At 39.4% G+C, this 12,179-nt stretch overlaps 1 protein-coding gene across 16 annotated transcripts in view; it reads left to right on the top strand.

Annotated features, from left to right (window-relative positions):
* Positions 1-12,179, top strand: part of Cno (adherens junction formation factor afadin) — a 46,711-nt gene that overhangs the window by 29,551 nt on the left and 4,981 nt on the right. For 11 of the 16 annotated variants that reach the window (XM_077412362.1, XM_077412361.1, XM_077412368.1 and 8 more), the window contains 14 exons: positions 28-684; positions 771-1,019; positions 1,264-1,404; positions 1,491-1,556; positions 2,043-2,116; positions 2,213-2,331; positions 2,868-6,068; positions 7,428-7,526; positions 7,792-7,930; positions 8,227-8,454; positions 8,654-9,577; positions 9,656-9,785; positions 10,026-10,818; positions 11,034-11,293. In XM_077412362.1, coding sequence (XP_077268488.1) covers positions 28-684; positions 771-1,019; positions 1,264-1,404; positions 1,491-1,556; positions 2,043-2,116; positions 2,213-2,331; positions 2,868-6,068; positions 7,428-7,526; positions 7,792-7,930; positions 8,227-8,454; positions 8,654-9,577; positions 9,656-9,785; positions 10,026-10,818; positions 11,034-11,293 — 7,080 coding nt within the window. The remainder of the gene's footprint in view (positions 1-27; positions 685-770; positions 1,020-1,263; positions 1,405-1,490; positions 1,557-2,042; positions 2,117-2,212; positions 2,332-2,867; positions 6,069-7,427; positions 7,527-7,791; positions 7,931-8,226; positions 8,455-8,653; positions 9,578-9,655; positions 9,786-10,025; positions 10,819-11,033; positions 11,294-12,179) is intronic. The other 5 variants (XM_077412363.1, XM_077412375.1, XM_077412364.1 and 2 more) reach the window with 5 other exon arrangements.

Raw genomic sequence — 12,179 nt, 5'->3', positions numbered from 1 at the left:
TAGTTTTAAGGAAGATTATGTTCCCAGGAACGTTACATGGACGCTTCGTCGTTGGCCTTTTGGTTGGCGAACGGTTCGGAACTGCTACACATGTTGAAAAGTGACCGGCACGTGGGCGCATTTTCCACACGGGCACAAGACATCCTAGCGGATGCGGTGCATACAGCCTTCGGTTCGCTAGTGCGTTGCGTCACATTAGAACTCACGCCAGCAATGACACAGTTCATGGCGGACGCAGATGAACCGGCAAAGGAAGCTGGGGTGCTGCAGATTTTCTCAAACACGATGGCCCTACTGCGACGATGCCGGGTGAATGCTGCGTTGACGATACAGCTGTTTAGTCATCTGTTTCACGCAATTAACGCGACAGCTTTTAACACTCTCGTCTCGAACGGAAATCTGTGCGTCAGATGGTTCGGACGTAGACTCAAAGCGAGGCTGAACGCATTGGAGACCTGGGCCGAGAGGCAAGGCTTGGAACTTGCCAGTCAATGCCACTTGGCGACGATCATGCAGGCGACTCATCTACTACAGGCTCCCAAATACAATGCTGAGGAGCTGGCAACGCTAAGCTCGACCTGCTTTAAATTAAATTCTCTGCAGGTGAGGGCGTTACTACAAAAATATCAACCGGCCGCGGACGAGCCTAGGCTACCTGCCGAATTGATCGAGAATGTGGTGAGAGTGAGTACATTTAAAAGTACAATAATCTGCGTCTTGTTGACATAAAATGTCATTCTACAAAATATATATTTTACACAATATTATAGGTTGCAGAGAGTGTCGCAGATACACTTGCACGTGCAGATGGCCGCGAAATAAGACTGGAAGAAGAACCTGTTCTAGGACTAGCATTATTACTTCCTGAGGATGGTTACAGCTGCGAAGTAATAAGAGGAGTTCCACCAGGACTGGCGGAATTTCTGGCACCTCTGCAACGAGATGGTTTATGTCGAATGGCAGCCCAACCCACCAGTAGTGGTTATTGGACCATTTACATGATAGACCATCACAACAATGTAAGCTGCAAATTCTTATAACTTCAAAAATCTTTTAATATGAAAACTAAGTAGTAAGCAGATCGTAGCGTTTATCATCTTCATATGTGTTAGATTTTGGATCTAAGATCCAAGTTCTAATTAATAATTATTTATAATTATATTAATTAATTTAATATAATTAATTTAATTAATTAATTATGGAGAATTTAATTAGTAATTATAGAGAAATATTTTTATACACAATTTTTTCAATTTTTTGCAGTTGCGTAGTCCTAGCGCAATGAGTAATAGGTCTGGTGGCTATATCAGTCACATTAATCAAAATCAAACTCAACCTGAGATACACGTTATTAAATTGCACAAGAGTACCAACGGCATGGGCTTAAGCATCGTTGCAGCAAAAGTGTGTATCCTTAGCTGCATATACTTATTTATTATAATGTAATTTTATTATAAAGTAATGTGTTATTTTAATTCTGGTACACGTAGGGCACAGGACAGGAACGATTAGGTATCTACATCAAAAGCGTTGTTGCTGGTGGTGCCGCTGATGCTGTAAGTAACCGTCATTTATTTAAAAATATTTTACATTTAATGTAGATATTAAAATTATGTTTAAAATGTGTAATGATATTCAATGCATATTAATTATTATTAAATAAAATTATGCCCAATTGTCTCGTCCGGATGGAATAATTATGTGAATAATTATTCCATCCAGACGAGACATAGGGCATAATTAGGATTGAACTTCACAGGTAAGTTCGTTTAATCTAACAATTTTGCATATGATAGCATTTTTAAAATATGACAAGTTTTAATCACATAACATGATACGCTTTTAAATTAAATTAAATTATGTTATATAACATTGAATATGATTAATTAAAATTTTTTCTTTGAAATAAAAATTAATTTATACATTGAATATAATTTAAAAATTTTTTAGTTATAAAATTAGAATTTAAATTTACAAAAACAAATTAAAAATCAGTCTATGTTATTAAGTAAGTTAATTTATTTTTATGTATATGTTTTCAGGATGGTAGATTGACGGCAGGCGATCAATTACTCAAAGTAGACGGACAAAGTCTGGTCGGGATTACGCAAGAAAAGTACGATATAATTTTTAGACTTTGATTTAATTTTAACTTAATAAAGTTATTTCTTAACAATGTTTGAAACACTATATCATTAAAATTGATTCGCAGGGCTGCCGAGTATCTTGTGCGTACCGGTCCGATCGTGACATTAGAAGTCGCAAAGCAGGGCGCTATATATCATGGACTCGCAACGTTATTATCTCAACCTTCTCCTGTGATGACAAGAGGTAAGTTCGAAGATTAATAACTAATACCATAATTTCCAGAGCTAATTTTGCCTTTGGAGCAAGGAAAAAATAATGGAGATCTTATAATTAGATTCTATGTAATTAGTTTTTCAATTGCTAAAGCTCGCGAAGAGAATATACTATACGATCTATAATATCTTACAAAATATTAGTCCAATTTTTTTTATTGTAAAATTATAAATAATTTATTTGTATCGAGACAGCAAAAATTATTAAGTTATTGTAACAAAATTTTATCATGAAATTATGATAATATGCAATTAAAATAATCTTATTATAAATTGAATTAATTTAATGATATATAAAATAACTCTTCCAAACGATTAAGCTCATCACTTTCTTGCTTCAAGTGCACACGTGTCAGCAAGATCCTATTTTCTACGAAATATTGACCAGATTTATCGCCAGCGGACATTTTCTAATCCGAATAATCCGTCAGAATAACGCCTTTCGCTTCGCTTCGCTCGAGAAGAGCCTGCTTTACTAACGCTTGACTAACCACTTGTTTCATGCAGCATATAAGACTCGGCCAAGATCCGAGCTCTTAGAGCCGGCGGTAGAGACGACGGAGACGACCAATAGTCAACCAGCCACGTCACACTCGATGGGCGACTTATTGTCCTTCCCGAAGCAGGCGCCGTGTCAGGATTCAGTTCAACCAGGTGCGATCTCGTCTCAATGCGTCGAGACATTCCCTTACTATAATCAAGTTGACCGAGGTTTTCCACGAGTTAACGTCGACGAGTACCGTTCTACGCGGCAAGATCCGTTCTCCATTTTTCGTCAGAGAGGCGCGTTTCACGGCGTCGTCGACGAGAAAGAACACGTCTATCGTCCTTCCACCCCCACCGTATTTCCCGTGCGTCTCCCGAGATCTCGTATGCCCTGTCCCTTAATCTCTATCACGAGCGACAATGAGATATCATCCATCTTGTATCAGGACGAGAGCGACGAGAGCGACGATAAAATCATAGAGGAAGAAGAGAGTAACGTGGAACAAGGCGGAGCCGCGTCGAGTAATTCGACGGACACTTTAAATCCATTCGAAAGGATCACCACTCCGCCGCTAGAGTATGCGGGGACTACGAAAGATTACAAACACTCGTTACTGACTTTCGAAGAAAATTTTTTCGATGCTATACCCTATATCGATCAAACCGAAGATATTAATTACACGGAATCCTCTGAATGTGTTCAAGTAGAGCCGAGTAAGAAATGCGAGCATTGTATTAAAGCTGGTTGTGACGACAACTTTAATCGTAGAAATTCTCAGAAACGTATAAATGTAGATCGCGATAGAAAACAGACTCTAAGTGTTCCACAATCTAATTTTGAGTTATTAGATACGGGTAGCAATCAGAACTTTTTATCAATTTCTAGCTCCTTCCCTACGAATAAATCAATATTGTTCGTCAAAGACGCTACAACTGGGTCAAGTTGCATTACAGAATCTAAGTCGGGTGACTTTTCGCGTCTTCAAGGTGCGGACAATATTACAAAACGTACGTTGAGCATCGATGAACGATATGGCGATAAATTAGACGACATTTCCAATTCCGAAGATTGCGCAGATGAGTCTAGTTCCACGATTAACGATGATTGTGCGTCGAGCAGAGCCGATAATGACGCCGAGGGAGGAATCTCGACTCCTAAGATGTACACGATAATGCCAGAGTTGCATCTCGATCTGAGCGGACTGAACAGCGATGTGTCCAGTGACGAATCCAAAACGGAGAAATGCTGGAAGTCGCCGGAAGAAGTGCGTTTAGGGTGCGGCAGAGTTGCAGCGCTAGCGAAACATTTCTCGAAGCTTGGCGATGCCGGTCTGATCAAATTCAAGTCCACCAAGTTGAACGGTTCCCGTCAGTTCGTGTCGGAACCGAATATCATAACGCCGGATAAAAGCGACGAACATTTACATAGACCTTGTCACGCGCAGAAAGAATATAAATCAGATTCAGACTTGACAAAAGAAGGAGATGAAAACTTTCGAGTCTGCTCAGCTGAGAGGCGCAACAATATCGTTCTAGTTGACGTTGAAACCGATGGCGATTTCGCGATCGAGGAATGTAGATTTCATCATTGCGGCGCTAGACGAGTTACAATTGCCAGGATTCCAGTAAAGGAACAAGTTACGACTGATGCTAAGGAAAGCTCAATGCTAGCAATAGACGAGAATCATGATAAGAATATTTTCAAAGGTAAAAATCAAAATGTAGTTGGTACGAAGAACATAGCTTCGACTAAGGTTGAAAACATATTGAGTAATGGTAGCAAAGATCAAGTGTTTCTTGATATCAAAAAGGACGCAACTTTTGCAGAGGTTGAAGATAACAATATGGCAATCGATGACAGCAAATCCCAAGCTTCTTTTACAGTGGAAAATCGAAAAGATGTGGAAAAGTTGTTTCCAGCAGAAAAAGTTAATATCAAAGATAGCAGTTCCAAACTCTCGCTCGAACAGCAGCAAGTAATCGCAGAACAACTCGAGCAGTTTTTAAATCTGGATAATACCGATGCGCCTTTATTTATTCCGGAGCAAGACTTGGCGCAATCTTCTGCCGTTTCCGCAATAAATGAGAATAACGATACATCCGCTTATAGCGATTCGACCCAGTCAAATTTGATAAATCAATCAGAAACAACGCCTCTAGAGAAATTATCGTTGTTGACCGATAACTTTCAGAAAATGTCGAAAGCTCCCGACTCTTCGTTATCTTCTTCCCTGCCTTCCGTCCATTCACCTTCCTATTCTTCCATCGCACTGTCGCTATCGAACGTTGCGAAGAGTTCTCGGTCCTCGGAAGATATCAGGTCACAGGTTCGTCAGTATTGCGAAAAGCATCCCAAATGCCTATTCATAGACATTTCTCATTCCGCCGCTAAGAATTGCTCCAACAGCAGCTTTTTAGAGAGCTCGTTGATACTTCCGCGACATGCGAATGCGTATTCACGATCGGGTGATAACAAACCGAACGTCCTGCGAATGCGAATTGCTAAACCTCTCTGTAAGAGCGAAAGCAATCTGATCGGTACTGCAATTTATGGAAAAGAAAAGATTGAGAAAGCCATAGATCTTCGCAAGTCCACTAAGACGCGAAGCTGTGAAAGTATCTTGAACAAATTTTTATCTGATTCTGACGGTCGATCGCGATCTTCTGAAAATCTTCGCGAAGATCTTGATTCATCTTACAAGTCCTGCAACAGATCGATCTCGAGTCCCAAGGGAAGTACGCGATGGCAACGTCATCGCTCTCTCGAAGAATTGAAATTGAAAAAAGGCTCCAGAAAGCGAGACAATCCGATGAATTCTACTTCAGTTCAAACGGCCGAAGACCAAACAAAATTTGGCGAATTCTTTGGCGATAAATTAGAGGACGGCACGCGATGGAATCGTCATCTGTCGCTTGAAGAATTGGAATCAAAGAGAGAACCGCGCGAGAAAGACAGATGGACGAATTTAGATCGAACTACTGAAGTACAGAGATCTGACGGGAAAAAAAGAATTCGTACAAAGCGCAAGAGCTACGATCGGCTGAAAGATAGCTCTTTTGAATTATTGCGTGAAAACGGGACAAAAAATATGGGACGATTAAGAGCGGAACGAAAATCTCAGAGCGAGTTTGACATTTCGAGACGGAAGTCCGATTCGGAGAGGGACGGTTGGAGCTTCCGCGAGATCAGCTCGCTGAAAGATGATGACCGGTCCGCCTTGCGTAAGCTACCACCACGTGTTATACATTGAATGTGCATTTAGTCGAATTTTTCTTTCTTCAAGCACTTTCATTCCGCCTGAATGAGACGAATGGAAAATCGACGTTTGCAGACGGATCAGTGTCGCACGATTTATTAGATCTGTTTACATACATTACGTTTGCTCTTATATTTATTTATAACGCGGCCGTAGTGCCCGAATGATTTTCAACATAAATCATTCTCACATCTTTTTTACAATAACTTACGTTGTTTTCTGGCATGATTTATAAAACGATGAAATCAAAAACTGATCAAATTATTTTTATAAAATTAAAATAATAGGCTAAAATAATATAAAATTTTTAGAACAATAAATTTTTTGTCTTGTCATAATAAACTTTAAATTTTTTTTCTAAATGAAGTTGGGGAAGCCGAAGACTTGAGCAGAATTAAGAAATTGATTTGGCTAGTTTTTGATAAATGCATCGATTAACATTTATGTTAAATTGATTTTATTATCTGGTTTTAATTCAGAAATGGATTTGCAAGTATTATCCTGCAATATATAAAATATGACACTAATAGATATACTTTTGTTCCATAATAACACGATGTTCTACTAATATGCAAGCATGATATATTAATACAATTTTCAGGTACTTTCTTTTGTTGCATTGCTATGCCTACAGTAGTGATATATTTAACAACGTCTGCGATATTACGTGCACATAATCATAGTTATGTGCATAGAGAGAATACTTTATGTAATTCGATGTGATTGTTTAATTACGATATTGCACAGTAAATGCGACAAAATAAGTACCTTTTATTTTATAATTATATATTTTTTTATTTAATTAACTTAATCACATGAAATATCAAACTTACGAATTAATCACATGCAAACGTGCACGCATGAAATACATGTTTAAATATTTATTATTTACTTTGTATAATACCTTTTCCGCAAAATCCAATGCAATAATTTTTTATTATTCTATTGCAATTATAAACTATATCACTTTTAAACATTAAGTAATCATATCAATACTTTGTCCATTCACTGCATTCAACCAACGAGAATTATTTCAGTTTTGTTGAAACAATATCACAATGCATATACAAATTTGTTCGCTGTAGCTCGTCGTTGCCATAAGTGTCTTTACAGTTGGCCGTATGACATTTTCTTTTTCCACCGCTTTCAACGTGTCAAAGTTAGACTTCGATGATCCAAAAGAGAGCGTGTTCTCGTTCTCGACAAATGTGTGCTTTGCGTATGTGCATGAGTGATCATTTTAATATTGCGCCTCGGCACCTTCGTGTTCACCAATCCATTAACTCAAAGCTGTCTCTTTGTGTACCCGCTTGGGCTACCGCAGGTCCTCGTCGCATGAGCGAGCGAGATTTACCGTCGCGGCTTGGACACGACGCCACTCCTCAGCAAATCCACAGCAGCAAGTCTGTGCCGGCATTGCATAGTAAGTAAGAGCGAGCTTTGTGTGTGCATATCATGCCCGAATCACACAGCTTTAGCGAGTTTCACTAGACAGATTAGCATAAGAGGAACGTCTATCTCTATCTCTTATTGAATCACGCAGCTTTATCGGGTTTCACTAGGTAGCTTAAACGTAAGAGGAACATCTACTTCTTATTAGACGATTTGAGTAGGCTAAAGATGTATCTGATAGAAGAGTATGCACGGCTACGTTTACTCGTTTGTACATAAAAATTGGATTTACGTAGATATGGGTACCGAGATCAAGCAACAGCATGAGGTGTTTAATCCTGGATACAGCAGAGCTTCTTCCAGTAACAGCGTTACACCGCCTGTTCAACCACCTCCTATGGCGACGATCAACAGTGCAACTTCTTTACGTTCCAGGTATATATCTTCAACTCAATTCAGATCGCTCTCGATACATATTTTAATATATCTTTGTATTTTATACAACTTATCTCCCAAGCAAACTGGAAATAATTTTCAGGAATTATTAAGCGCAATTTTTTGAAAATGTCTTATAGGACAAATCAAAAGATTAATTTAATCAACTTTTTCTTCATTTGTTAATATATTCAGTATCATAATTGTATGTAAGTTGTAAGTTGTACATTCTGCTTGTAAAATATCATGAGAAACAATATATTTATCAGAATAATGTATGCAATAATGTATTCTAGGTCGAGCCATAATTTGCACGATCCCATGAGAATCGGAACTTTACCGCCCACTGGCTTAGTCAGCAGGCAGCAATCGTCGCCTAATTTGAATCCAAATGCAACGCACATGAACGCACCGTCGAGTGCACAGGGCACAGAAGCTGAGCGATTTTATCAGAATCTGAGTATTTATCGAAATCAAGACCCGACTGTGAAACAACAAATTAGTTTACAACAACCAGATGACAGGTATAGATATACAGTACAACTTTTATATATCTTCAATTTTATATTTTTCTATTTTAAGCACTTCTTTTCTTACATTTGACACTTGATTATACGTGCATAAAATGAAAATATCATTGTGCACATGGATCAATTTAGAATAATCTCGTAATTTTTCCTAAATGTTCTGAACATTTTCTAAATTTATTGTTGCATATTGCAGGAATCCTCAGCATATTCAAAAGAGTTCCCTGAGGGGTTCGCAGAACTCGTTGAACCGTCCATCTACCATGGAAGTCGGCGGTCACATCCGAGACCGTCCGACGTCCGCGTATGTCACCCCAGGGCAACAGCAAAGCTACTCGACGGTCAGCAATCAGATGCAACAACACAGTGGAGGACCACCGCCGCGTTCCCAATCGTCGCGCGACATCATCCGCCAAGAGGCGAAGATGCAGGAGATGCAAGAGGAAGTTCGTCGACGAGAGTTGCGCGGCGGCGCGCCGCTGCTTAATCAGCATAGACCGTCGGGGATGTATAACATGGGCGCTCGAGTGGCAGCTCCTCCTGCTCAACAAATGCCGAATACCTTGAATGTACGTACGCCGAGACCACTCGGTTCCACGTCGAGCTTGGGCACGACCTCCAGCTACGCCGCGAGACAAAACCCGCCCAGTTACAATTATCCGGATGCCCAGTACACTCAATATAACAGCACGCAGTATGGTCAGTACGGCCCGTATAATCAGTACCCTAATCGGTATCCGGTAATTGGAGGTCAATACGGCCCGATGATGCCCAAACCGAAGAACGAGGCGATCGCGCGCGGCCATCAACCGATGTCCAATGAGAATCTACTCGGTAGAGACTTGAGCGGCCAGGAGACGAAGTCGTACGCCGAACAGAATCGACATTTCGCCGGCTCGCAAAACAGCCCACATTATCCAAACGGCAATCTGGACCAGCGCATCGATCAATATGGAAACGATAACGTCAATCGCGCGCAAAACGGAGAAAGCCACTCTGTGACGACGTCGGAAGTGCCGCCAACGAGACCATCTTTACCGTCTGAGGAGTTTAACGAAAGTCCACCACCACCACCGCCCAGTACTTCGACGCACCCTCTGTACAAGCAAGCCGACACAAGGTATGTATCTTAACGCATCTTGGAAGTTGCCTGTTGATGATTAAATTTGATCCTAAATAATGGAAGAAAATGTTGCAGGTATACCGCAAGCATGCAAGATCCACCACGAGGTAGTTATTACCCTGCGGGAGGAATCAGTGCCATGCAGCAACCGCGTCAGTATCAATATAGCGCGACAAATCCTTGGCAACGAGAAGAAAGAGAAAAGGTAATAAGTAATAGTAATTAGTAAAGGAAAATAATAAATGAAATGGTAGCTTTAATAAATGCAAATATATCTCTTTAAAGCAATAATTTTTAATTTATAGATTTAGTTTCTTACATTGAAATTTTCTATTAGTAATTATTGTGCAGTTAAGAATTTCGGTAACAAGTTTTTTGGAATTTGTAATTGTATTTTGTATTTTTTTTTAAGAACATTTTTATTTGACATTGCTGGTATCTTTAGGAACAAGCCCGTAGGAGAGAAGCCGCTCGACAATGGCGAGATCAGCAGATCGCCGAGCTGAGCGCGCTGGCGCATCGAACGCAGCAGCAGGAAGAGCAGCTGCGAGCTCTCCAACTGGAGAGAGACTTCCAGAAGAGGGCGGAGGAGATTGCCAATCAGGACGATGACGAGGAGAGTAACGATTTAGACAACGAGAGCGTGCAGCGCGTTCAGGGCTTACTGAGAATGGCGGCCAGTCAGGACAGAACTGTCCAAGGAACTGTGCAGCCACCGATTTTATCGAGAACGATCGCAGGCAACCAGTCTATGAGAGGTGGTTTGCCTCTCCAGCCCCTCAACAACCAACCTGTCACCAGTAGCCATGCTCATATTCTATCCAATCAAACGGTGTCTCAGAATGTTGGGATGAGTGGTCCTGGTCAAGAAAATAGTGGTTTGCATGTGCAACCAAATCAGCAGCAACATCAGCAGCCGCAACAACAAACAGCAACAAGTCAGAGCGAAGAGCATGTACCGACTCCTAGTTATGGCACACCTCTTAGCCATTTCAGTTCCGGTCAGAAGTCCTATTCCATAGGCATGTCACACTCCGTGGAAGACAGGGAACTACAACGGAGAATGGACGAGGTGAAGCGGAAGCAGGCTGAATACGAAGAGAACCAGAAGAAGCAGGAAGAACAGCAACAATTACAGCAGCATACATATCAGCCGAGCCAACATTCGCGAAGTCAGCTGCACCCCGGCATGTTACGCTTGGATAACTTGATTATTAATGGCCCCAACGTATCTATGCGTTAGTAGATTAAACATAAAGCTTTTAAAATCTTTATAGATTAAATATCGAACTTTGATTCTCTGTATTCTCATATTTCTTTAAAGAGAAATTGTCTTGAAATATTTTGTTTTCTACCAACGAAAGATTTGCAAATACACTATATTTTTGTGTTTATTGAATGTATTACATATTCGACTCATGTATTTTTATTAAAGATATTTTTTTTACCGTAGCTTCGCAAAACAACGTAAATGATGCACCCCCGCCACCAGAACGAGGCTCCAGTTACGCCGTTATGTCTCAGCAAAGTGCTCTCAGATCGAACGGCTCGACTACATCTAATCTACCTCCCACTTCTCAACAGCCAGCATCTATGAAAAGGGTCTCTTTTCATGATTCGAATGCAAATAGCGAGTCCATGCTGCGCAATGTATCATCTGGAACATCAAACCCGCCGTCAATCTCAATGGACACCATTAGAGAAGATCCCAACGTGAGTAATTTTCTTATATCCATTTTTATCATTCTTATCATTTTCCTGCTTTAATTTACCTCTATTTTATCCTATGCTTTATTTTGATAAGCATAATTGAGCAAGATATTTCACATAATTGATATTGTTTTAAAAAATTTGAGTGTTTCGCGTTTTTTTAATAATATTTTAGTATCTAGTCATTATCACATTATCTTTCATATTAATTTCAAGAGAAGTAATTTGAGATCATACCATACAAATCTCGTTCCTATTTTCTGATATACGGTCTGTATTTTAAATAATTAATTAAGAAATTAATATTCCCTTAAGGGATTAATTTATATCGCCAATACGAAATTTATTATAAATATGAATATCTTGTCGAAATGCTTACGATGGCAGATAAACAAGTAAGATACAAATGTTAAAACAGATCATGCTACATCATGCTGTCTACATTACGATGTTTACAATGCATGAACTGTCAGTTATAGTAATTATCATCTAATGATCATGTATCTCTCATTCGAGCATTATTCGCTGTATCTAAAATTAGATGTTTTATTCATATTTTTCATCCTATGTGATCTACATTTATGTTTCATGTTGTATATGGACTGATGTTAGTCTCTATGATCGTTACTTTACGCGTATACCACGCTGGTTGCTCCCAAAAATTACATACTTGTTGCAATACGTTGCAATACGTTTGCATTTAAACTGGACATTTTTTCGATAAGAATTTAATCTCGGACTTATCATGCATTATAATATGTTAGATATTAGATATTTTGCATTGAGTGTCAAATTTATTATCCATTAAGCTAAATTACATTAATTCAACGAACTATAATAGTTTAATTTATACAACACTAATTGATAATGGTGATGCACTCTTATTACT

Source organism: Temnothorax americanus, unplaced genomic scaffold, assembly GCF_048541705.1.
Source record: "Temnothorax americanus isolate GAGA-0224 unplaced genomic scaffold, ASM4854170v1 Scaffold30, whole genome shotgun sequence".
Lineage (NCBI taxonomy): Eukaryota > Metazoa > Arthropoda > Insecta > Hymenoptera > Formicidae > Temnothorax > Temnothorax americanus.
This window is presented reverse-complemented; position numbering and strand designations above follow the sequence as displayed.